This window comes from Paramormyrops kingsleyae, chromosome 9, assembly GCF_048594095.1.
Source record: "Paramormyrops kingsleyae isolate MSU_618 chromosome 9, PKINGS_0.4, whole genome shotgun sequence".
In the NCBI taxonomy this organism is placed as follows: Eukaryota; Metazoa; Chordata; class Actinopteri; order Osteoglossiformes; family Mormyridae; genus Paramormyrops; species Paramormyrops kingsleyae.
The window spans coordinates 7,685,776-7,712,755 of NC_132805.1; the positions used below are offsets into that span (position 1 = coordinate 7,685,776).

At 44.8% G+C, this 26,980-nt stretch overlaps 3 protein-coding genes across 5 annotated transcripts; 1 reads left to right on the forward strand and 2 right to left on the reverse strand.

The window, feature by feature from the left end:
* Positions 1-397: 397 nt before the first annotated feature.
* Positions 398-10,685, reverse strand: LOC111844510 (WD repeat-containing protein 26-like). 2 transcript variants are annotated; one of them, XM_023813040.2, is made up of 14 exons: positions 10,142-10,685; positions 6,632-6,731; positions 5,663-5,719; positions 4,854-4,990; positions 4,576-4,673; positions 3,851-4,007; positions 3,612-3,747; positions 3,183-3,323; positions 2,959-3,078; positions 2,479-2,624; positions 2,292-2,370; positions 2,062-2,191; positions 1,376-1,564; positions 398-588 (listed from the first exon to the last, which is right to left on the reverse strand). In XM_023813040.2, exons 1-14 carry the CDS (start codon positions 10,390-10,392, stop codon positions 563-565), a joined length of 1,767 nt encoding a protein of 588 aa, XP_023668808.1. In that variant the 5' UTR covers positions 10,393-10,685; the 3' UTR covers positions 398-562. The 2 variants fall into 2 exon arrangements, with proteins under 2 accessions (XP_023668808.1, XP_023668807.1); XM_023813039.2 differs by having other exon boundaries at positions 3,612-3,750; positions 10,142-10,684.
* A 1,888-nt stretch (positions 10,686-12,573) lies between these two features.
* On the forward strand, positions 12,574-17,240 carry rrp15 (ribosomal RNA processing 15 homolog). Of its 2 annotated transcripts, XM_023813070.2 has the most exons (6): positions 12,574-12,681; positions 12,965-13,197; positions 13,325-13,422; positions 13,744-13,927; positions 14,049-14,255; positions 16,233-17,240. In XM_023813070.2, exons 1-5 carry the CDS (start codon positions 12,633-12,635, stop codon positions 14,214-14,216), a joined length of 732 nt encoding a protein of 243 aa, XP_023668838.2. In that variant the 5' UTR covers positions 12,574-12,632; the 3' UTR covers positions 14,217-14,255; positions 16,233-17,240. The 2 variants fall into 2 exon arrangements, with proteins under 2 accessions (XP_023668838.2, XP_023668837.2); XM_023813069.2 differs by lacking the exon at positions 16,233-17,240 and having other exon boundaries at positions 14,049-14,757.
* Positions 17,241-18,516: 1,276 nt separating this feature from the next.
* LOC140577618 (V-set and immunoglobulin domain-containing protein 10-like) lies at positions 18,517-25,392 on the reverse strand. Its single transcript, XM_072716244.1, has 10 exons — positions 24,973-25,392; positions 24,405-24,731; positions 23,163-23,387; positions 21,823-22,098; positions 21,618-21,710; positions 21,223-21,435; positions 20,804-20,923; positions 20,684-20,724; positions 18,826-18,912; positions 18,517-18,721 (listed from the first exon to the last, which is right to left on the reverse strand). Exons 1-10 carry the CDS (start codon positions 25,058-25,060, stop codon positions 18,647-18,649), a joined length of 1,545 nt encoding a protein of 514 aa, XP_072572345.1. The 5' UTR covers positions 25,061-25,392; the 3' UTR covers positions 18,517-18,646.
* Positions 25,393-26,980: the final 1,588 nt, after the last annotated feature.

Below are 26,980 nucleotides of genomic sequence, written 5' to 3' on the forward strand. Positions count from 1 at the left end.
GGGACGCAGGCATTCTCAAAAAAGGGGTTTGTGTATAAATAGTTCTGTGAGTCATTTACAGGTAATATAAATAATTCAGGGGGGGGGGATGAGTTGCCTTCTCGTCCCTCCCCTGCGCCCCACAAACACAAACAGCCTCTCATTCAGCAGTTTCCTCGGGATAAAGAGCTTGGTCAGAGAGTGACTCGCTTATGTTTGGTTTGTCCGTTTTAAACAGAAAAAAATCAGATGACCTATATTTCTCTATCCGTCCACCTCTGGTGGCACCCAAGCCAACATTTTCACTATATCGTTCTGGAGTTTTGATGCTACATGTGGAACGACCACAACAAGGAACAAAGGGAATGCCAGTGGCGGTCTCGCCAGCTGGGGGCGCTGTGGGATGGGGGTGGTGGTGGTGGGGGTGGTGGGGGGGGTCAGGCGTGTGGAGGAGCGCCGTGTGAGACCATGCCAAACACGTCAGAGGTCACAGCTGGCCTCTTGTGTGTGAAATGTGTTTATCTCCCTGACTCCGCCCCCCGTCTAAATTCATTTTCTAGAGACGTCTTCTTTCTTCGAGTCATCAACTATCCATGCTATGGCAGCCCTCTGGGGAGAGAAATATGACGATGGTGAGATTTCCTGTCCACTTTCCCAGCCCCTTGTCACGCTATAAAGATGGACATCATATCTGGGGACAGCATATGGCTCAGCGGGCTCAACCTCTGTGTCTGGTCGCTGGTTCGAGCCTTAACCCTTAACCCTTAACCCTTAACCCTTAACCCCCAGCTCCACGGACATCACTGCAGGTGGCTGCCCTTCGTAGGCAGTTTGCTCTCACCTACATGTGTGTCTAGGTGTCAGGGAGAACATAATGGGTAGATGAAAAAGAGAATTTCCCCACAGGGGTCAATAAAATGTCAATAAATTAATTATCCCAGCACTGTTCCAATCGGTCCCAATGTGAAACTGGGATATCTACCACCACCAGCTGCCTATCTACACTAGGCCAGTTCTTCGCCATTACCAGCCAAAATCACAGGCTGGGATACGGTTCCTCCTAAACACTCAAGAGTCCATCAGCTGATGTTGGTGATGTCCACCTTCGAGTCTGGCTAATCTAACAATGCAGTCTTCCATTATTAACGTGGTCTTGGCTCATGAAGCCTTCAGCTCGGGTAAATGGGCCTGTGTAAAGCGCCAATACGGACATCATCCATGACATGGGGTTAGCGTCAGGCTAAATGTGGACCATCGGCAACTATTACAATCCAATATCCGTCCAGAAATAGGCCAGTAACAAAGCAAGTGTGGCATCCATTTTGAGATTATTGCTAACTGACCCTAATGTTCTGCTAGCCAATGATGTGTAATTATTGGCAGACCAGTCACTTACCACCGAGGTCCTCGCTGTCCTGGGGATCGGGGGAGGGACCCCAGATACGCACGGTGCCGTCGTCGGAGGCACTGGCCATGAGCCCTGGGTATACAGGGTTCCAGCTCACGCAGTTCACCGTCCGCGTGTGCCCGCTCAGGTCGGCAATGGGCAGCTCGCTGCGCTTGTGCCAGATGTAGACCTTGTGGTCTACAGGGAGGGTGCAAGACAGTGTCAAGACAGCAGGTGGCGCAGCGGTCAAGGAGCTGCACTAATCTCGTACACCTTGGGGCTTAATCTCCACTAACCCACACATCGGGGATGTGGATCAGGGGCCTAATAGTGGAATAACTCTGCTGGCCCTGGGATGTGTACTGGTGGCCCTGGGATGTGTACTGGTGGCCCTGGGATGTGTACCGCCATCCTCAGATCACAGGTACGGCATTCTAACTCATTGAGCCTGTCGGGGAATCGAACCCCAGTCTCCTGCTTGCCTGGCGGGGACACTCACCACGAAATGAAAGGAGAATAAAAACACGGGTGCTGAGGTTGCAGCTGGATAAAGAGGGTGCAGGATTTACTGTCTGCTGTCAATCAACACTTGCATTAACTGAAGTGGGAGCCAATGAAGTGAACGAGGGAAGTGGATGAAATCGGGGGCGTGGCAGACAGGGTGACCCCCCACCGCCGTGGGCCGGCAGGCTTGCCTTCGCTTCCGCTGGCGATGAAGTCTTCATTGAGGCCCCCGAAGCAGGAGTGGATGGTGTAAAAGCCCTGTGTCACGCCCTGGTACTTCCTCACCAGCGTCCGGTCCTGCAAGTCCCACAGGTGGACTCCCTGTAGGGGGCGACATCTCACTGACCCTCAAATGCTCCGCGGTCAAACCCGAGAGAAATCCCTCTGGGCACACAGGAACACAGAAACCCCCCCCCCTCACCTGAGTTGCCACATTCAGCAAAGCTAATCTTCCATTTTTAGAAACCGTGAAGGACATTATGGGATGGTCCTCCTGCACACTGTGGAAAGAAAGCGGATTGTGACGTGAGCATTTGAGAGGGATGGCCGTCGGAAGCCGAGTCGCAGCTAGGGGGCGCCCTCCCGTCGAGGCTGAAGTGGACGCTCACATGTTCCTGTCCGTCAAGTCCTCGAAGTTGTAACCACGGATACGCTGATGCGTATCCGACGCCAGCACCGTCCGGCCGTCGCCCAAGCACCACACACACTGGACCCGCACACCCTCCCACGAGTCCAGCAGGTTCCCATCCAGGTCCTACAATGCGGGGGGGGGGGGGGGGGATGGGCACAAGTTCATCTCACATGTAACAAGTTCCTTCACTGACACCATTACTCTTTTGTAGCCCCACAACCAGAGGTGGAATGTTCAGCTTCAGAAAGTACAAATCCAGACCGGGATTTTGCTTCAGCCAGCTGAGCATAAAGAACCACACTCACAGAGTATACAACTAGTTGGTTGGAACAAAACCTTGGTCTGGATTTGTACTTTCTGGACCTGGATTTTCCACCTCTGCCCACAACGAGCACAAGAAGGCTTTACTGGACAGCAGAGACCTGCTCCTATTGGACGGACAGATGGATGCACTCACACACTGGTAGAACTGGCCCCGCTGTCCGCCTGTTACAAACCGCTTCCCGTCTGGGTTCCAGGCCACGCTGGTGAGGCTGTCCTCATGCGATTGGCTCATTTTTGTCCGCAGCACTCCCGTCTGTGCCCAGGTTACAAACGGATAAACAGAATCGATGGACCATCTACCTGCCGACTCTGACTGTCGCGAGTGTGTGAGTGACAGAGGTATGAACAATGAGTTACCTGTACGTTCCAAAGCCACACCTCGGAGCAGTCATCGGGGCCACAGGCCACCAGGTATGTGTCGTCGGGGCTCCAGGCCAGGTAGGAGACTCCGTAGGCATGACCCTCCAGAGTGCGCAGTGCCCTGAGCTGGTGGGAGTCCTGACAAACACACTGCAGTCAGTGACACGACTTCACATCTGCTCAAAGTGTGTGTCCATAAATGACAAGAAACCGCATGGAAAATTGATGATCAAGTCAATCTTTAAATCTGCCACTCCTTTTCTTCTCATACGTTTCCAGGCTTGGCCTGCTGGGATCTGCCTAACCCAGTGCTTAACAGCACGCAAACCCAGCTGGGACCAGTTTATCACCAGCACCAATTAACTCCTTGACGGGTATAAGGTCACGGATGGACCCCGTTTACGCACAGAGAGAACAAACACTCACAGGGTCCACCTGCCATATGATGACGGTGGCGTCTTTGGAGCCCGTGGCCAACTTGGTACCGTCGTTGGAGAACCTGCAGAACCACACCTCATTGCAGTGCTCTGTGAGAACCTGCTGGGTGGTGCAGGGGAACTGTCTCCTAGGTGGAAGGCACAGTGCGCGTTACCTTAGCTGTACTATGCGTCAGCGTGCGAGCGAGCGGAAGGAAGCGGACGAGCGGGGCACACGGAGAGACACACCGGCTGCACACGTGGTCCAGGAGCAAGGACACGGAGTCCAGGCTGCTGTCCAGCTGCGTGTTGTGGTAGAGGCAGCGATCCCGCTGCAGCTCCACCGCTTGGCGCAGGAGAGAATGCAACCTGCGGGGCGGCAGCATCACCGAGGGCGGCAGGTACGCTGTGGGGGGGGGGGGAGGGGGGGGGGTCATTTAGGGTGACTCCTGCAAAATGCTACTGTGGAGATCGCGCATCTGGGGTCCGGAGACATTCACGCCCGAACTGTCCAGCGCTCCTGTGAGATAATCCCAAGCCTGGCTGTCGCTAGATTTATTAGTTTATTCCAAATTCCATCTTCTCTTTGAGTAAAGGAATCTTTTTTTCTTTCTTTTTGATCTTAATTGGTTCTTTTGTGGTTTTCAATCAATGCTGGCATTTTATATATATACTGTACCAGTCAAAAATCTGAAAATCTGATCCAGCTCATCCCAAACCAGCTCTAAAGGGTTTCAGCCAGGGGGGGGGGGGATTGTGGGGGCAGGTCATTTGTCACAGCACACCGTCTCCTTACTTACACAGTACTTACACAGCCTTGAGGTGCGCTTAGGGTCATTATCTTGCTGAGAAACAAATTATTTTCAGTAGGTGTGTCTAGACTGTATTAGAGGGCTGGAGTGATATGGTGTAGGCACTGGTAGATCGTGAGTGTGTGTGTGTGTGTGTGTGTGTGCAGATAGGCATGTCCTCACTCTGCAATTTGTCCAGCAGCTTGGTGCGAGAAGCTGCCCCCTTCCCCTCCCACTCTGCCTTTGCCCTCAGGTCTTCCGCGTGGCTGCACATCAGATAGCTGGGCACACACAGGGGAGTCACAGAAACGACGTCACCAACAGCCAATCAGAAAGCAGAGCCACTAAGCAAAATGGTTACATCAGTCCATAATAAGCTCGTGACACAGAAGGTGAGCTGATGTTTCTGGTCTCTGTGTCACAGACAGGGGTTCTGTCTTGTGATGAGACGGAAGCCATACCCGCTGAGCACGTGGATGCGGTCGGTGTTGTACTTGAGCGGCGTGAGCTCCGCCCGCAGCACCTGAAGGGCCTCCAGCACCTTCCCATCCTCCAGGTACTCCAGGTACTTCTGCTGCAGCAGCAGGAACCTCATCCGCTGGCACCAGGGCGACACAAAACGAGGTAACACACGGGCACAGACACACGCGTGTGCAATTTCCCAACATGCCACAGCTGCTACGATCAAGGGTGATGCCATGGTGATCGGTGCAGTCACCCTGATCCTCTTGAGAAGCATCCATTCACACACCCCACAATCTTGAGAACACCTTTACCTACTGTGGTTTAGTACTGCAGAGAATACTCGAGACATTCAAAAAATGTTAATATAGAAAAAAATTCTTATGAAAAATCAGGCTTGGCCTGCTGTAGTCTGCCTAACCCAACACCCTAACAGCTTTTTATAAATACAGAGAACTACTCATAGGCTTCACCAGCCACTGCATTGAAATTGGTTAATAACCAAACTTCACGTGCAGTTCATATTCTGGCCATAGCATGGTGCCTGTGCAACCCTTCCCACATGTACCTCGCACATAATCCACGAGTAAGTAAACCAGGCAAGTCCAGACGGTCCTCCAAGCACTGCTCGAGAGCGCTTGAAAATCTGGGAGCATTTTCAGAACATCGGTAGCAAAAACCAAATATGCTAGAAAAAAATTCAGCTGAATATTCCAATATGAAAATATTCAATGGCTGCAGCCGTACTACGGCTGGGCTCAGCTTGGACCTCCCCCTTCGGCTGACACTACGCCCTGTGTTGACTCACCACCACAGCGCTGGGCGACCGCATGAGGGCCTTCAGCTCGTTCAGGTCGCTCTCAGCCTGCGTCACGAAAACAAACAAGTCAGACAAGCGGCCGGGTCAGAACTAGAAAGGAAATTTCTGGCTGACACCAATAGGTGATTATATTTTGAAAACTGACACGACACCAATTGTTTGGGAGGTTCTGCTTAAATAACTTTAAAGAAACACTCCACCCAAATAAATTAAAAAATAAATTTAATTACATTCCAAAAATATGAAGTATTTTTTAATATATTTTTTGATTTAAAAAAAAAAAAAACACCAACTATGGCATACAACAATCCCAGAGCACTATATAACTGTACACATCTTAAATATTCATAATATTTACAGCAGAGAAGGGCTGATCATCAAGTATGATAAACTCATTTTCCAAGTAAAATCTTTCGATTTCACACTCTTGGCACTGAATATCCTTTTGCTATCAAACACTCGCATTACGGAAGGATTACCGTTATTCGGCAGTATTGCAGCCTTCTGTATTGGAACATACTTATTTTTCGGGAACTCAAACTCTTCATTGTCTCGCCTTCAGGTGTGCAATCAGATTTGTTGTGTTGAAATGTTTATTAATAGATCCTCCTCGAGAAAATTTAGCAGAGCATGCAGAATGCATTTCTAATGCAGTTTTTTCGTTAATAGGAAATTGCCTGCTATGTGGAATTATTTTAATAACTGTTTAGTACATGGGTGTGCAAAGCATTATGGGCCACCGTTTTAGGTGGAATTATCAGCAGTACATAATCGGCTCATTTTTAACCTTCGGCAGATGGCCGATTGCTCCTGTATTGGCCGATGCCGATAGTTGGCCAATACGATCGCTGCATCTCTAGTTAGATCATGTGACCTTGTAAGGCTGGGCTCACTTGAAGCCGGCGTGTGTGGTGCTTACATAAGGTACACTGTCAATCTTGGCACTGGGCATCCTACCTTGGTCCATTCTCCTTCCATTACATGGTTGCGGAACTTGGTAGCGGCAGGGTGCTCCAGTCTACAGCCGGACTCCTGCATTAAGAGATCCACCGTCTGGCTGTGGAGGGAATGCAGGTCCTCAGTGGGAAGAACCATCATGACATCAGTTCTGCACCAGACCCTGTACCAGACAGTGTCCATTCAAAACTGAACCCCCAAGCCTGAAAAGATCCCAGAGGTAATTCTAGGATTTTTTGTAAGTTGGGAGGGGGGTATAGAAGAGGCCATAATACATCCAAAGGGGCCAACTGTATCATTAGCCAATGATATGTTCGGAATCTATGAGTGACAGAGGAGGGGGCCAATCAGCCTTCTGCTGGGAGGAATGCCCCCAGGACCCCGCCCTTGTATACGCCCCAAGGTGGGTCCTCTTATCTGCCTGAAGGCAATTCTTTAATGTGAGCTCCAATGAATGAAGACACTCGAAAATCCTGTGCTTCTATTAAAGCTCGTATGGCCCACAGAGACAAGAGGGCCTCAGCTGTGTGGCAGCAATATCGGGCCATAGGGTGTGACTCTGCGTTTCTTAGGGGCATTGGGGACTAAAACCACAGAGACTGCAAAATGCGGCAGGAGAAACATCACCGGCCTGTGGGGCGGAGCAACAGGCAGACAGAGGACCTGTAAGCTGACGAAGGCGACACAGGGTAAGGCGGGGCAGCCGGCAAGGAAATCAGCAACAACATCCTAGCAATCGGTACAAAGTGAAGCAGTCAGGGTCATTTACGGGGCTGGGATACTTCAGACGCAGATTCTATGCAAAAATCATTCATAACATTTGCTGGTCCATAACAAAAGAGTGCAACTGGTTGCTTGATACATTGCTAGTCTGATAAGAAATTATACATTTTAAAAATGGCCTTAGATCAGCTCAATCTGTCAATATTTCAGAACACATACTGACACTTCACATTGCATCTAATACATCCTGACAGCCCATAAACACATGCCCTGAAATGCCTTAATTTATCCTGACATCACATAACGATGGGTCCAAACAGCACACAATAACACATCCTGACATATCCTGATATATCCTGACAGCAGACAGTAACACATCCTGAAATATCCAGGCAGCAGACAGTAACAAATCCTGACATATCCAGGCAGCAGACAGTAACAAATCCTGACATATCCTGACATATCCTGACAGCAGACAGTAACACATCCTGACATATCCAGACAGCAGACAGTAACAAATCCTGACATATCCAGGCAGCAGACAGTAACAAATCCTGACATATCCAGACAGCAGACAGTAACAAATCCTGACATATCCTGACAGCAGACAGTAACACATCCTGACATATCCAGACAGCAGACAGTAACAAATCCTGACATATCCAGACAGCAGACAGTAACAAATCCTGACATATCCTGACAGCAGACAGTAACACATCCTGACATATCCAGACAGCAGACAGTAACACATCCTGACATATCCAGGCAGCAGACAGTAACAAATCCTGACATATCCAGGCAGCAGACAGTAACAAATCCTGACATATCCTGACATATCCAGGCAGCAGACAGTAACAAATCCTGACATATCCTGACATATCCAGACAGCACAGTAACACATCCTGACATATCCAGACAGCAGACAGTAACACATCCTGACATATCCTGACATATCCAGGCAGCAGACAGTAACACATCCTGACATATCCAGACAGCAGACAGTAACACATCCTGACATATCCAGACAGCACACAGTAACACATCCTGACATATCCTGACAGCAGACAGTAACAAATCCTGACATATCCTGACATATCCAGGCAGCAGACAGTAACACATCCTGACATATCCTGACATATCCAGGCAGCAGACAGTAACACATCCTGACATATCCAGGCAGCAGACAGTAACAAATCCTGACATATCCTGACATATCCAGGCAGCAGACAGTAACACATCCTGACATATCCTGACATATCCTGACAGCAGACAGTAACACATCCTGACATATCCAGACAGCACAGTAACACATCCTGACATATCCAGACAGCACAGTAACACATCCTGACATATCCTGAGAGCAGACAGTAACAAATCCTGACATATCCAGACAGCACAGTAACACATCCTGACATATCCAGACAGCACACAGTAACACATCCTGACATATCCAGACAGCACAGTAACACATCCTGACATATCCTGAGAGCAGACAGTAACAAATCCTGACATATCCAGGCAGCAGACAGTAACAAATCCTGACATATCTTGATGTATCCTGACAGCACACAGTAACACATCCTGATATATCCTGACAGCAGACGGTAACACATCCTGACATATCCAGACAGCACAGTAACACATCCTGACATATCCTGAGAGCAGACAGTAACAAATCCTGACATATCCAGGCAGCAGACAGTAACAAATCCTGACATATCCAGGCAGCAGACAGTAACAAATCCTGACATATCTTGATGTATCCTGACAGCAGACAGTAATACATCCTGATATATCCTGACAGCAGACGGTAACACATCCTAACATATCCAGACAGCAGACAGTAACACATCCTTACTTGTCCTAACAAAACAATTACATATTTTCACATATCCTGCTGTCAGAGAATAGCCTTACAGAGAGTCATTTTTGGCTGGAAGTGTATCATCCAATTAAAATATCAATCAAAATATGTAATTGCATTTATTATTCACACTCGGGCACCAATTTATAATTTAAAAAAATCATATATGCTGACATCTTTTAATAAAATCCAGCCCCCTGTATCAGGCTCCTTTCCAGTGCAGTGTCTGGAAACTGATCACCACAGTCACCAAATGTCCACCAGCAGCAAGTGTGCTCCATGAGTCATGTGTTTATAAACAAGCTCCTGTCCAGAGGTGTCACTCCAGGAGACAGGAAGTCAGTTTCATCACTTCCTGTCTTGGATTTGAGTCTTATGTTTATTATTCTTATAATTAATAATAATGATGTTATTACGAATTATTATTATTTTTCTATCGCAACTTGTTTACTTGTAAACACATATCAGTAATGCTGGACTGAACTGAAACAATGAACCATACTAAATAAAATGTTATTCAGGGGGAAAAAACAAAATATGCAATGAGGGTAATAAGATTTAAAAAGCGAAGACCTTCAACGCGGCTTTAAATGCTTTCAGGGACAACTCGCCGTTTGCCCGTAAGCTGATTCCGCTTAGCAGGTTCAGCAATGCCCAAATGAGTCTTTGTACGGCGGCTACCGGGATGTTTACAGGCTTAATATATGACAAAATCAAATAACTGGGTATTCCGAGACAGCTTTTCATAACAACATCATTGACAATAATATATGTTGTTTTATTCTGTAATGTTATGTTTGAGTTTTTTTAGGATCTCTATTTATGGCCGGTTATATGTGCTGCCCACCCCAGATATAATAATAATGAGGAGGCCGATGACGGACGGACGGACACGGGCGCTGCGGCTCGGCTTGCGGACTTACTTCAGACCTAGACCGTGCAGATGCTGCCCTATGAGTCGGACGAGGTCTTCATCCCACTGAGTGAGACGCTTCTTCTTCTTTATCGACCCCGATCCTGGGGGGGCGGGGGTGGCCGAACCTCCGGTGCCTGTCCCGGGGGAAAGCCCATCTCCGTCAGCGGCAGCGCCGGAGAGCAGCCCGTTGGAGCGCAGCGGCTCGCCGCCCGGCGTCCCCGCATCGCGTCCTGGGTCGTCTGCGCCGTTCGCCTGCATGCCGGCGTCAACCAGAGAAACCTGGTCCGTGGTTAAGGAGAAACGGCCGCGGGGACGGTACGAGAGGCCCGCCGTGAGTGCGAACGCCCCAGACCGTCCGTCGCTGCTTCTTGAGCCAGAGCTCGAGCCTCTGCGCCGCACTGGCCTCGGAGCTCGCAGAGGGGCTGTCAGATCGCCCAGCCCGGAGCTCGCAAGCCCATGCACAAAGCGTCCTGCTCGCCCCACCCCCCCTCTCTGCCCGTCGATAACAGCTGCAAACTCCACGAAAAATGGTGTCCAAGCACCGTGACATCACAGGAAATTCCAGTAGTGCCCTGGTTCCGGGGAATAAATATCACTGTAAATAGTCCGCATATGGTGCCGGTAGTGCTAGTCGCTGCAATTGTGCATGTGAAATATACCAAAGTGTAAAGTCTCGGTCTGTTTCGCAGTGCAAAATGATCGGAATATTATTCTGTTTATTGTTATTGCGCACGGCAGGTAATTGGGGGGGGGGGATGTGCGCCACGGAGACCCCTGCTGTTGTTTCTGTTGCCGATGTTGTTGTCGTTCTGAACAACTGTGTCCTATGCAGAAGAAAAGGGAACGATCGGTCGATAATGCAGTTGATAATACGTCTTACAATCGCGTGTAATGCTTAGCTTATCGAGGCCGATTGATAATGTCCGAAAGAAATTACTGTTTGCGCTGTGGAGGGACATGTCCTGCAACTGATCCCATTGTTCCTATTTTTTAATGGAACTGAAATATGAACGAAAACTATGCACTGATTTTCTGTATGCTTACTAGTGTCAGCACAAACCACATATATTTCATATTATTTTCATAGTATTCTGTCTGTGCATGTTTCACTCACTCATAGGGATGTATATACACTGTCAGAAAAAGTACCAGTTTGTACCTTTGAGGATTACTTGTCACTGGGTCTGTAGCCTCAGGGGTCTGCCAATTGTACCTTATAGCTGTAGGTAAACATACCTCTTAAGGTACAGAAGTTGACTCTGAGGAACATTTGTACTGTTGGGGGTACATTAATGTTGTTTGCACCTTGTGGTACAAAACAGTACCTGAGTTGTACCCATTTTTCTGACACGATACTCACCTTTTCCATATCTGTGGTACTATGAAACGAGGAATTCAGCTAAAGGGTAATACTGCCATCTTAGATTCTAAAGTGCAAAATATGAAACAGGCATACAAACTGAGTGAACCTTTCTAATTGTATTCCTTATATAAATTAAAGTATGTAAAAAAATATCATAAAGACATCAGTCATAATTTGACTCCAAGGTACTGGCTTCCAAGGAACAAAAAAAATCCAATGTTCTTGTTAAACAGGTTTCAAAATCTCTGGTGGGAATACTGATGTTGCCCTCAGAAACAAAAGCTATTATTAGTTAGCAAACCTGCTGGGTTATTTTTGTGAAAGGACACCAGCTTTATTCAGCTCATAAGGCTGTCACATATGGGCTACACTAGGAACTGAAAAGAGATAGAATGCTGATCATTTTGCATAGTTCATATGGGTCTGAATGCATCTTTCTGTTGTGTAGGAAAACTTTATTAGGTTTTTCTAATTATTGTCATGCACCAGGAAAATAATTCAGCAACACAAAATTACTTAAACAGATCTGTCCACACACCTTGTATATTTGAAGGTTCATTGAGCAACTGCATCTCTTATGAGGACAATACAATTTTGAGGATAAATATGCAACAGTATCCCAAATTAATGTGATTTTTCTAATTGAAAATTTAATATAAAAATCCCTCAGACAGCAAATGTAAGAGATTTGGATTCTGAAATCAATGTTCACATGACTGAACAGTTACAACCAAAGAGTCAAAGTAGCCAGAGTAGCAAATGTGGCCTGTCTCTCACTTTTATATAACAGAATCTATACTACAGGTTATTTATAAGATATTGACGAGGGTAATATAAGGTATCACAATGAGCAAGCACGTATTTTGAAAACATACATATATACATTGGTGTGGCGGCGTGGAATTATCAGCAAAAAGCACTTATGAACAGCAGATATGTCATGACGTTGTGGAAAAACCGTTGTATTGCCTACTTATGGACAACAGGTGGCAGTATATGACAACATTCGGATAATACCAGGGCGCTCAAGCAAAAAGTCAATGTGCTGCGCACTCCCAACAGCAGGTGGCAGCATGCACACTGTCATTCTGAAAACAAAAATAAAAAAACACAAAGGAAGAAGAAAACTGCAAAGATGGCGTCGTTGTTGGAATCAACACATGTGAGCTTGGAAGAACATAGCGGTAATATTTTTCATTTTTCAACCAAAAACGAGGCAGCTTATATAATAAAAAATATCTTAATTTGAATTTTTTAAGCAAATCTGTAGTTTATTTTTGATTTTATTATTACAGGATTTAATATTGTTAGACATTGCAGCCTGGCTAAAAGCTGTAATTTACTTAGCATACTTCCGGTGGTGCCTGTGTATATTTTTGAAACGTGGTTTAGGGGCTGACGTACCGCTGTTGTGTGTGAGTATGTGTTTCTGATCCTGTAACCATTTTCTCAAACGTCGCCATTCAGACGCCCGAGACAGCACAGGAGACTCCGACGATGAGAGTAATGATGGGGCGAGCGAAAGCGAGCAGGCTGAGGACTCGGAGAAAACCAATCCTAATGCGGGATGGGCGGACGCCATGGCTAAAATTCTTAGCAAGAAAACTTTAGAGGACAAACCGAGTATCTTAGCGAAAAATAAAGACTTGGATAAAGTGAAGGAGAAGGAAAAGAAGGAGCGACTGGAAAGGAAGAAGCAGGTACTGTCAGGCAAAGGGTCAATGGAAGAGGGTTTTTATAACATGTTGCAGGTGATTGGGAGGGGGCATAACAGGGTCTGTATGAACATTTTGGCCGCATTCATTTGTGTTCCCCTGCAATTTGCAGCTGGATAAGAAGAGGGCCTGGGAGATGCTCTGCCGGGAGAAACCGGATGTGGTGCGAGACCGAGAAACTGAGAGGAACCTGCAACGGATTGCCACCAGGTGAGAATTTGTACATGGCCGCAACATTGACACACACACACTCCCCACAGGAATTATGGGGACCATGTGGGGGTGTGTGAACCATTTGGCCGCATGTTCATTCCTGTGATCAAACCCGAAACACAGCCAGCGTGTTATGGATCCTTGTTATTCTTGTCATCTTCCTCATCTAGGGTCTGTCATACCTGTTAATGAGGGCAGTGAAACAACGCACACAAGTGTGTCGCGCTATCTCCCTGACCTGCTTAGACTGTCCTGTGGTTTATGGGCTGTTTATCAAGAACGACTCTTGATTTCTTCACCAATCACACCTCTTCACAGGGGTGTGGTCCAACTGTTCAATGCTGTGAGGAAACACCAGAAACACATTGACGACAAAATGACGGAAGTCGGCGGGTCGGAGAGAAAGCGGGCCAAGCTGCTCTCCGCGGTCTCCAAGAAAGACTTTATCGACGTTCTGCGTGGGGCGGAACCTGGCGCTGTTCCTGCATCACAAAAGCAGGTGGTGAGTGTACAGCACCCTCTAGGGACAGCAGGCGGGATAGTCCCAAAGAGTGTTAAGTGAGGCTGTACAATATATTTCCAGTATCAGTTCGACTTATTGCTTGTTCTCTGTCTAACTGCAGGCTGCCGTCAAGCCAGAGGAGAAGCCGTCGTGGAGCATTTTGCGGGACGACTTTATGATGGGGGCATCCATGAAGGACTGGGACAAGGAGAGTGAAGAGGAGGGAGGCAAAGGGGATCAGGAGGGTGTACGGAAAGGCAGTGTGGACTACAACAGCGAATCAGACTGACCCCTCATTTGCATGTGTGTTCCTACGTGGACATTTAAGGTACATAGGCTAGGGCCACATTCCCCTAGACCAGGAATTCCCCTGTACCTACATTTATAGAGAGAAGGAAGCTATGGTCCCTCTTCAGCGTGTCAGATGACTGTGCCTCAGATTTAAATGTTTTTCCTCCACATGTGGCACGTTGCGTAAAATTCCCTTTCTGCTGTCAGCGGTTCAGCAGGAGCCAGTATCATTCAGTAGCATCAAAAAGTATGGAAGGTCAGTTTTTATACTAATCTCCTGGGATGGCAAATACAAAATACACCCCACTGGTAACAAAAATGCACGGGGTGTTGCCTTTGTATGCCTGCTTTGTTTTTGTCCACCCACCTGTACTAGCCCCTTGCCAGCTGCACAGAAACCAAATGATCTTTGTGCTGATTAATTATAAAACATCTCTTGTTCAGTTGCACAGGGACAGTCATTCTGTGAATGGCATGTTGCTGCTTCTTGTTTCTTGTAGATTTCTCCATAAAGACAAAAATAAAATATTTCTAAGGTACCGTGCCTTGCCTGCAGCTTGAGTAGCTGGTGGTTGGCTGGAGTCCCACCTCTAAATTCTGTTTCTTTCCATGTTACTGGTGAATCACACGCAAGGCTGTGATTTTAAAGCACATTTTTTATTTGCGTGTCTTTGGAGCAGTAAGTACAAAATCCTTGGAAAAATTTGAAAAGAATTAACCTGGGCAGCCTTAAAGATAAACGGCCTTAACTTGGTTTAAAAAACAGAGCAGAAATTTCTCACGCGTAGGATCAGTTCAGTTCAGTTCAGTTTACTTTTCGGGGTTCTGCAGGCATCTACACTGGCTCCTGATCACCTCCTTGAAGTCAGCATGTAAATGTTCAAATTGCCCACTTTGTCTTTTGTTGGCACCTAATGCAGATTCAAGAACAGGATTCCTGTGTTACACATGGGCACCCATACACTGTCTCCTTCCTGTCCTTCCACCAAAGGAATTCCACCCAGTGCCCTGCTGCACCGCACTGAATAAGCATTTCAGGAAGACAGATGGATGTGAATAATGGGGAACCTTCCAGATGGATGTGAATAATGGGGAACCTTCCATTAAAAGGATCCTTTTAATATGGGAAATGCCCTGCTAAACATCAATAAAATTGTCACATTCCAAGTTTATGAGTAGTCTGGGTGAACCCACAGAACGAGATACACGGCAAGCAAACGCACCTCCCCCTCACTCAACACCATATGAGTTTCCGAAGCTTGGTTCCTATTCTGCGGCCTCTGATGCACATCCCTTGGTGTGGTGTGAGGTTTTAGAGGCTGGGCGAGGTACTTCCCGGTCGTCTTCATAGCTGCCTGTCTCCTCGAACATGACAAATGAGCCAGATGAACATTGGGATTGGGAATACCGTGGAGCTGCTGATATACCACATTCAGTAAATTATTCACATCTTGCACTACGGGGCAACTTTTACGTACAACTGTCGGCTGTTTTGTTCAGCCTAGAGCTACGCTGCATGTTAGTTCTCACGCTAATCTCACAGGCCAGCCGACGGTACCAGATTTCTTCAGCAGGAAGGGCTTTGGGAAAGAGAGGCAAAACACGAACTTATTCATTCATTTCCGGCACTTAATTCTTGGTCTGTCTTCCGCAAAACAATGCTCTGACGGACAAAAACAGCACTGCTGCAGCAGCTGCCATGGCAACGTTCCAGGACTGAGTAATATTGTGATATTTCTAAAACCAAATAGGCTTTCTTTGCAAGGAGTTTGGGTTCAGCCTTAAAGATAGTATTAGGGGCTCAGACATTCAGGAGGAGCTCAAAGAAGAGCTGGTGCACCTCCGCATCAAAAGGAGCCAGCTGAGGTGGTTGGGTATCTGTCTAGGCTGGGAAGGAGGAGTCTCTGATCAGACTGCTGCCACTATGACTCAGGACCTGGACAAGTAGTGGATAAAGGATGGATGTATGTGTGTGTTTGTGTGTGTGTAATAATATTAATATGTGTTTTAACAGATCCTCTCAAATGCTCGATGATCCAATTCTGAGGAGCCCATGCAACTGGATAAAAAGAATTGTCCAAATCAAGGTTGATGTCCCCCATGGACAGCAGCCCACTTGACCTCCAAACCATAATGAAGACATTGGCTCCCCTCCACTTTCTAAGGGTCATTGTTCCTGTGTCAGGTGACCTGTAATGGAAAGCACCTTGTGTATATGATGGACTCCAGAACATTCCAGACAGTCAAGTTTTCTCTTTCACATGCTAAATACTCATTCACGTAAAAAGGTGGGTGTGTTTATCTTCATAACAATATTCGAGATGAGTATCAAGAGAGGAACAGAGTGTGTCCTGGCAATCTTCTCTTTCAAAAAGGAATAACTGAGACAAAATTTCAGACATGCTTAGAGCCCTGTCTGTATAACTATCAGTGCAGAGATACCTGCTATCAAGGCATCTGCATTTTAAGCATGTTTTTCAGGATGGTAGGAGGGTACACATTCATTCTGGCACAGATAACATTAATTTCTAAAGTCTCATTCACCAGGACAAATCGCCTAAAAACAGTTTTTATCCCACAGCAATCATGGCTTTAAATTCACAATAGAAACTGTTAATTTTTATATCTCATCAGTGCAATTTGTATATTCAGTGCAATTTGCATATTTTTAATATATATTTTTTATTACTCTTATGCCTCACATTAAGTTGATTGCATTTTCAATTTCATTGTTCAAGTGACAATGACAATAAAGATTATCTTTATCTTTATCAGCCAGCCACATTCTTCACGAGAGCTATGTATGAGGGACAGTTTGTGACTCAGTGGGTTATAATGCTGTGCCAGTGATTGGAAGGTTCCGGATTGAAATGGCTTCTCTGTTGGGCCCCTAAGCAAGGCCTTTCACTGCCCCTCCTTAATGTCTCCACTGTCAGCAAAACTGAGCATTTCGTGTTGCAGACAGAGTGCTCCCCCCCAGTACCGCATGGGTTCCAGAGCCACACTTCTTACTTAATATTTACTACTTATACATTCAATATTCTTTGCAAATAAAAAAATAAATGTACTGTATGTTCACCATTTGAGTACCTTTATTAGCAAGAAATTGTCATATCTTTGATTCATTAAAGTAACCTCCTCTAGCAGTTATAGCTGCAGAGAGAATTCAAGGCCTTCTTTCCTACAGGGGACATTACATACTGCTCTGTTTCATGGGACAAAACAGGTAACTGGTGCATTAAAAGTTAAAGGACAGTCATCACCACACAACCAGTTAATAGGATGTCAGACATGCACTGTTACATACTCCTGCTTTGTTATAAAGGAAACTTGTTTTATCTGACATATTTTCATTTATAGTTGTAAGAATAATTAAATATTCTGTGACTGGTTTACTTGCGAATAATACTTTGATAGTGGGAAGATTTTGTTACCAGCAGATGAGAGCATGGCCAATGACTTGAGGAAAAACAATTTCTGTTTCATATTTCTGAACATGGTGTGATGTCAGACACAGAGGGTCATGAAGAGGAGGGGATGAAGGAACCTTAGCCTGCGGAGGAGATCAGAGGGAGTGAAAGGTGTTCAAGGAGACTAACTCAGTGCATCTCTGCTCATCTGTGCTTATTCCAAAGTTCCTTAATTAAGGGTTTTAGTATGTCCTCTAAAGGGAATGTCTTGTTCTACAATCTGATTCAATCCAAAGATACTGTATATTAAAATTCAGCTGAAGTTCAAATGGGCAACTTAACGCACTGTAGCAACCCCACCCTTCATTTCACAACCTACAATTTCCCTCACCGTTCCAGAGCATAATAAGAGCTGGAAATGCTTTAGCAGTAACATAAGACCACTCTGTTCTGAAGTATGATGGATGGAGCTCAATTTCACTGGATGGTAAATGGCAAGGAAATTTGCATGACATCATTAGTGGAGACACACATTCAAAATTCCATTTTGCCAACTTGAAAATTCACTTATAATTTGTGCAAAAAATTCACACTGCTAGTATAAGTGATAGATACCAGTATATATAAAAAACCTGCCTTCAATAAAAGATTAAGTAGCCTAATTTATATTCTTGTCATGCCGCATTTCAAGCATCATATTAAAGAAGCTTTATGTCACTATTGGTAGACAATAAGACTGAATGTCCAGTAAATGGAAAGGATGACATGGTTAAAGGATAGAAAGTTACACACCAACAGGAAGAGAATGCTGACACCTGGAGATACAGTTCCTGTTTTTTTTTTTTTTTGGGAGTTTGTTAGAAATTAAATAATAGACTTTGCTCCTACTTAATGTTGAGGGGTTTATTTTTAAAATGCAGGAGTATAAATAATTACAATGGAAAGACAAAATGTCATAATATTAGATATACATCACTGTTAATATAAAACCATATCAGGGAAGTACAGTTTTTCTTTTTTAAACAGTTGTGGCCAACCGCATAGGGGAAAGCGTCCCTGTGGAGGGGAGGGGGAATTGTCGCTCGGGGATTCCCTAGGAGAGAAAGGAGAATGGTTAGCACAGGAGTGAGAGCTGTACCACCCACAGGGAGGCATCCAACAAGGGCAAGAAAAAGGGGCATTTCCACCCAGAGATACCTTGGGGTTTTTGACAGGAGACCCATTTTGAATCCCGCCGGTGACCCAATTGTGCGTGGGGTTCAAACTGGTTTGGCTTGTCACTACCTGTGTGATCACAGCATTTCCCATTAGCAATCGTGTATTTTCGGCTGAGAAGACTGATCAGCACCATTAGGGGACAACGTTGAGTGACTCAAGCTACATTCACTCAGATGCAGCCTTTTCATTGAGCCGTACCTCTGTCCTACATAACTGACCCACTGATAAAAAGCAAAAGGGTCTGGGAAAGTTTAAAAGAAAACTTAATCAGCAAAGTAATTAGCAAACCAAGGCCGCACGATTAGGAAAAAAATATTGAATGTAATAATATGAATTACTTATATAAAAGCATGTTCAAATGTACTTTTATGATCTGTTTTTCAATACACTGAAAAAAGTGTCACAAGGGTGTAGCTGGTTTGACCTAAAATTTTCATGTAGGGTTGATGTATTATTTTCTGTCATGTGTTCAACTTAAGTTTTTTAGCTGAACAGACTCAATTAGACAAACTGCATCACTAAAGCCGAATGATCCATTGGGTCAAAGCTTAAAATTGCTTGTGTGCTTGGGTCGCGCATGCGCAAGTCCTGTGCATGTCTCCGAGAATAACCGCCACAAAGCCTGCCGTTACTTTAAATGCTGTCCTCAGGTAAGAATGAAAAATGGAACCTGTAAATGTAATTTTTTGTTCTTATATCTTAGTCGAGAACATGATTGCATGTTGACGTTTTAAAGTTAGTATTGGGTAGAACATAGTTATGTAGAACATGTAGAACATCTACCTAGCAAGTTTATTTTACATAGATTGGTCGTCATTAGCCGTTTATTGGGAAATGCTCAATGTGAATATTAGTATTAATATATAGATATTATTTTGTGTTAGCTAGCCATATTAAGTACTAGTTCCTTTTGAATTAATGTCAAGAACCACAGCAAGGGTACAAGGTGCGATTTTTGAGTTAGTTGTTAAGAAAACAGTTCTGTGTCGCGTATAGAGAAACGGGGAAAAGGATTTTTCAACATGTACACGGATGTTTAAAAGACGTTGCTTTTTCATAACCTTTTGGTCTTTCATCCACACGTAAACTGGAGTTTCAGTTCATTGAAACGGAGTTTTTGCAAAACTCGATCCAGGGTGAACATTATCAGAAGCTGGTTTAACATGCTGTGGACAGCCATTTTTTGCGTTTTATGTGGGCACAAATGTTTTAAAGTAGTGTTTGTGTGGACGGGATTATATTGTAATTAGGTGATTGTTTTTCGTAGAGTGCAGAAAGGTGTCATAATTACCCACAAAAATAACAGATCTTCTGCGCAAATAGCTATTAGTGGCTGCACCTTCATTCGCTCACCGCTAATATCCAACTTTTTTTCCCCCTCCCATTCAGCCGTCCTAGAATGGCTATTTCTTCACCCAAATCCACAAAATCCCATCCCATTTCATACTGCACTGTAAAAAATGAAACATTGGATCAACTTAAAAAACTACTTCATTTTTTCACACTTAATTTTTTCAAGTTGGGTTAATACAATTTTTTCAAGTCAGTTCAACTTAAAATAGTCAATCTAATACATTAGATTTTTTTCACTTAGCTAAGTGAAAAAAATCTAATGTATTAGATTGACTATTTTAAGTTGAACTTACTTGAAAAAATTAAGTGTGAAAAAATGAAGTAATTTTTTAAGTTGATCCAATGTTTCATTTTTTACAGTGTATATACCATCATCACTCAGGCAGTAATAGTACAGTAACCATTGTGGCCATATGTGAAGCAAGGAAATTAAAGCATTTAATGTTCTAATTTATCAGTTTTACAGGAAAGGAGTACAGATTACCTTCTCAGAAGCCTTGGGGACAGGATACTTAGGCCGTCGGCCTACAAAACAAAGAACGAACAGCTCTCACTATGAGTAACAAGAAGAGGAGGCCCAAGCATTATGTTAAAAAAGGCTCACGTCTCCGTCTGCAGCAGACGACACAGAGGATGATGAGAACGATGATGATGAGGAGGAGGAGGAAACCGCAGGGGATTCCGATAGCAAGGCCCAGGATGGCCGCCTTGCTCAGTCCCTGGCCTGGAACCGGAAGTGCAAAAGACTTTGGAATAAAGGAAATTCCTCATGTATCATATCATATGAGAATCTGCATTCTCATTCCTGACCATTAACAGATTCAACAGCATCTTGGAAAAATATTTGCTTCTGAACTGGGTGAGGGAGCATGGAGGTGTTTAGGCAGGATAAACACAGAAATGCCTTTATTTACAGGAGCTAAATAAACCTTATTTACTGTGGATACCTGGTTTATAGAAAACCCTTCCCATTAAGGGCTTGTCATTGGCTGAATCACTGTCCTCAAAGTCGGAAAGGCTCACCTGGTCCGACACTGTAGTTCTGTGAAGGCGGCCCGGTGGCACTGCCTGCCAAGGGGACGATCCAGAACCAGTAGTTGGACTTGGGGTCAAGCCCAGAGATCTGCTTGCTCCGGGCGCTGCTTGGCATCACCGCTATGGTTTGGAAACCTCCTGTGTCCTGGTTTGTTCCATTGCTGGGCTGGAGAGCAGGTCCCACCTTTTGGATATTAAAGCCTTTTCACAGAGGATTGGAAACAGTGACTGAGCAATAGAACACACGCCCTGTGCATTTATGACATCGATATTCAAGAAGCCATTTTACACGCAATTAGATTATTAATAATAAAATAATTCTCCCCTTTGTACATATTTTCATCAGTCCCATTTGGTTCTGACATTTCTTCCTGTTGGATTACCTGTGAACACAGAGGTGCTGGGGACATCCCAGGTCAGTGTTACCATGGTACCTGCAGTGTTGGAGATAAGGCTGGAATCTGAGATTGTGGGGCCTGTAGGGAGGAGAGCAGCAGTAAGGAGATGATCCTGCTCCTGGTGCTGGAGGAGGCCCTCAGAGTCATGATGAAAGCTGCATTACGTTTGTTCTATAGATGCTCTTCCTACCTGTCAGCTGAATACTGCTCTGTTGGCGTCCAAGAGGGTTGCCGCCATTGCAGGTGTAGTTGCTGAGGTCAGACACAGTCAGGTTCAACCTGGTGATGTTCAGCTGTGTGGTGTCACTGCTGATCTGATACGGCCCTCCGTTTGACAGGACCTGAGAGCCTTTGGACCAGATGATGTTGGCTGCTGGCACAGACCTGATGGCACAGGTGATGGTGACCACCAGGTTCCCATTGCTCACTGTGCTCGAGACCGTGGGCAAGAAGCCTTGAGGGGCTTCTACAATGACCAGAACATGACTGTGTGTCAAACAGGGAGCAGATATTCTCTGAAATAACAAACCACTAAAAGTATACATATTTACGTCCTTTATCCTTTTACTCTCTTTTGTGGTTCTTTACATCCACAGGGCATTGGCACTGATGTGTTGTGAGCCCGCACCACATTCACTGAAGGTAGGAAGCTTTTTGACATGGTTAAATTACACACGGCTGACTAATGCCAAAAGACTTAAGTGCAAACAATGCAAAGATGAAACTCAATCTGCACTCTTACATACATACTCAACCTGAACTGTACTAATAGCCAAAGGATATCTGCTATCACAGTGGTTTGATAAACAAAACAATCCTGTGTAACCTGCCAAATGACATGGTATGCAAGTCCGGATTTAATAATGGTCAAATTATTAATAATGATAAATACCTCGAGTTTTACTGTGTGTGTTACATGATGAATATGAAGTGACACGTAAAGCTAAATTTGCCTTTGCAGCTGTGCATTTAAAAATGCAAAATGTATGGCTTGGAGTCCATTGACTACACATGTGGCTTACATGTCAGTACCTAAAGATTGGCCTTTGGGCTTAGCGATAGGCAACTTTGAACTAACGGCTGCATTATGGTCTAAGAAATGGGCGGTTTTTGAATTTACAGACAGTGGCTTGGGTCGTATCTAAGGAAAATACGTAATGATTGGGGGAAGAAAGCAATTCTACTAATCAATGTCTTTTACGTCCTTTATCCGTTAATAAACTTGTCTTTAGCAACAAACTTGTAAGCCAAATATGCGGTAACCGTGGTAAAGGCAGGTCCATCCACTGCAAGCCGTGCATTTTACAGTTATAAACACGCTGCTCTTCACCTCCCCAGCTGTGCCTTTAAAAACATACAATGCCAGATTTTCCCCAGATTAACCCTGACTTAACAGAATAGCAGTAACATGAATAGAATATGCTCCAGGCCCAACTGCTACCCTGCCCAGGATCCTACAGGATAGGAAGAGATACGGATGTGTGTGTGAAGTATACTACACGCTTACATTCCTGCCGACCATGCACTTACGAGCTGTCATGCTGCAGCTTTGCGTGATGCTGATCTGATTAGCAATGCAAGAGATTGCCGTTCCACTGAGATTTTGAGCTGGTGGTACTACAAGGCTTAAGCTCCCATTCGTAGAGAAGGTCTTGTTCAGTTGTGAGATGGACAGTATTGAAATGGTGTCTCCTGGCGTCTGACAGGTGTAATTCAGGTTTGTATTTGCGCTCTGAACCGAGCACACAGGTGGGGCTGTAGAGGAAGAAAAAGCAAATCTCAGAAATACTCACTAAAACACAGAGCTATCAGCTCTTATCCAGCCCATTTACTCATGCTTTGATTAGGTGACACTGAATATTTGCTGATGCTCCTCATGGAGTCAAAGGAGTGGCATAAAAAAGAATAAAACTGTGAAAGAAGAGGGATATAAATGTTGGATAGCAAAGTGAAATTAAAAAAAGAATAAGAAAATAAATACTTTTTTTTCTATATGTATGAAGTGTTTTGATAAATGCTATGGACGTCTTGAGAATATGTAACATATTACATGAAATGTGCCAAAGCAACCAAAAAAACTGTAAATGCAAAGATAGGGGCCGGTGGTATGGCACAGTGCAGGAAATAAATATCTGAGACAGGCTGCAGAATTGTCATACTAATAACCAGATATCCTCTTTGTGTCACATACAGCTTACAGAGTCTTATAGATTTCACCTGCCACATCATGGATTTCTTTATCTTTATGTGCATCAGTGAGATTATACCTCTTATTTTAAGTATTTAACTTTGACCATATCTTTCCATGTCTACATTTTGTGCCTAGACTCTAATCTGCCTGGTCCGCTCATTTGACTGATTTACAAAATCCCATATATACAATCAAACACACGTTATAGGTAGAAACATTCAAAAATCAAATACTGAAATCCCTTTTTAACGATGGCTATTTATTGACCAGTTTGCTTGCAATTCAGATTGTCAAGTTCCTTCAGCAATATATAACTAAAACAGGTTAAAGCATCAGTTACTGTGTGCAGTTGGAGACTGAGACTCAAGGTGTCATTGTCTGCTGCTTTTCACCTTCTTAATTCAGACACCCAGCAATTTTTGAAAATTACTAGATACAACCTACTCTGACACTTAAAGGCACAACAACAGCAGCAGAATGAATATAAACATCGTACTTGTAAGAAAAAACTATTTTGCTCACAAATATGCACACAAGCATCAAAAGTCAAGCAACTAATCGGTTAACCTTGGCGTACTTACCAAACACTTGGAGGGTGATGCTGGCGGTCTTCAGTGGAGAACCAACCACCGTGACGGTCACGGTGTAAGTGGCACTGTAGTTCTGCGGCACGTTGCTGAAGACGAGTGAGCCATTGGGCATCAGCGACACGACGCCCGTGTAATTAGGGGCGATGTCTGGGGGACTGGGGCTCCTCCAGGTCACGATGGGCAATGCGCCCACAAACCACTCTATTACGGGACTCTGGGCTCCAGTGAAAGACACATTCAGAGTCACGTTGCTACCAGCCTTGGCAATGACCATAGGGGGGCTCTGGACTGTGAGACTGAGGTCGCAATCTGCAGAAGCTACAGATGATCAATAATTCATTAATTAAAATTAATATTCCTAATAATAAAATACAAAAACTTGGCTCTCTCTCTCTTTCTCTCTCTCTCTCTCTCACACACACACACACAGACACACATTAGTCAATAATATATATTTTTTCGGCAAACAGGTTTTTACCATTCACTGAGTCCCCAGGAGTGCCCCCTTCATGTAACTAGGTAACAATGGTTATGAGCCTCAATAAGGATTTTTACTTACCTGCAACTAGTAAAATAATAAAGACTTCCCAGCAAACATGCTGAAGGGTTTGTCCGTGGTCGACGGGCATCACGCGTTCAAATGCCATGTCTTTCTGAATAATGAAATATCTTCAGTTTATCCGCACCAGAACTACTACCATCTTCATGCATATCTTTGTTACATATGTGTAATCACCTACAGAGTTTCCTTCAAAATACTGTCCCACCTCGCTCCAGCCGGTTGACGCGCATGACCTCTTCTCCACACTATGAAAGGCGCGCAAGGAATTTTCTCAGTGCTGTAAGAGTCACGGAACCAGAGGCATGGAGTCCCTGTTTGTCTGCTCTTATCATGACAGCAATAACATGGGCTGCTTGGACTGTAGTATATGGCACATGAAACTTTCTTCTTTGGCTTAAAAATGAGTGATGCTCTATATTTGTGGCAATAATACTTGTCAAAAGAAGTCAGAGGATGACATGCTGCCAAACCTATAAGATAAAGACATAACTATTATGTCTTTTTGGTCAAGCTACTTAGAATTTTATAATAAATTATATTTCAGTTGCTAGGACTCTTGTTTTCTGTAATGAAAATGGGTGAAGTCCATCCATCCATCCATCCATTGTCCATTTTCCACTGCAGTGGCAGTCTAAGTGGAGATGGCCAGGGCTCCCTCTCCTCAGCCACCACCTCTGGGGGGAAACCAAGGTGTTCTCAGACCAGTCGAGGAATATAATCTCTTCAGCTTGTCCTGGGTCTCCTCCCAGTTGGACATGTCCAGCGCACCTCCCCAAGAAGGCATCCCGGAGGCATCCTAGACAGATGCCCAAACCACCTCAGCCAACCTGCATGGTCGTATCCCTTTTCCCAGTCCACAAAATACAAGTAGACTGGTTGGGCAAACTCCCATGAACTCTCCAGTATCCTTGTGAGGGTAAAGAGTTGATCCAGTGTTCCATGGCCAGGATAGAATCTGCATTTCTGCTCCTGGATCCGAGGTTTGACCAATGGATGGAACCTCCTCTCCAGTACCCTGGTGTAGGTTTTCTCAGGGAGCCTGACAAGTGTGATGCTCCTGAAGTTGCAACACATCCTCTGGTCCCCTCTCTTAAAAATAAGCACCACCACCCCAGTATGTGAATCCAAAGACACTGTCTCCAACCTCCATGCAGTGTTGAAGAGGCATGGCAGCCAAGACAGCCCAACAGCATCAAGAGCCTTCAGGAACTCAGGGCAAATCATGTTATTCACAAAGAAAAAATACATATATTATTGTTACACTGACTTATTGATCATGTTGTGCACTGCGCCACCCAACATCTGCTGTGGTCAGGCCCCACTGGCTCCTGATGTAGATGGTTTATCACCAATATCTCCTTTTTAAAATGATGTTGTAGATTCGTAGTTGCTGCTTTCTTCACTGACACTGTCTCCACATGACTCATGTTCATCTATCCATCCTTCCATCCATCCTTCTATCCATCCTTCCATCCATCCGTCCATCCATCCATTTTCTATACCCGCTTGTCCTATGCAGGGTCAAATGAGTCCAGTGCCTATCCTGGAAGTGATGAGTTCTAAGCAGGGAATAACCCAGGACAGGGCTCCAACCTGTCACAGGGCACACACACACACACACACACCATTCACACACACACACACACACACACACACCTGTATTACCACAACAGTAGTGTATGTTATACTCCACTACCTCAATCAACCCTGCAATGTGATTGTTAGACATAAAATTGTCAGCCCTTAAAAGACCATCCTGTGGTTGACTGGAAGCTGATAGGCTGATGCATGGTACTGAGCAATGTTATTTTTTAATGTTATTTATTTGAAGTTTTTCACTTTCTTATTGTTTTAATTGTATAAGATAATAAGTCAATGTACCGTTGATATTGCCCAGCAGAATATTAAGTACCCAGGCTGCCCGAGGGGGGCAGTTACAATGTTAATGTTTAGTATGATGTTTTCAAATGAAAACACTGCATATTTTATTTTTAGACATTTCCCA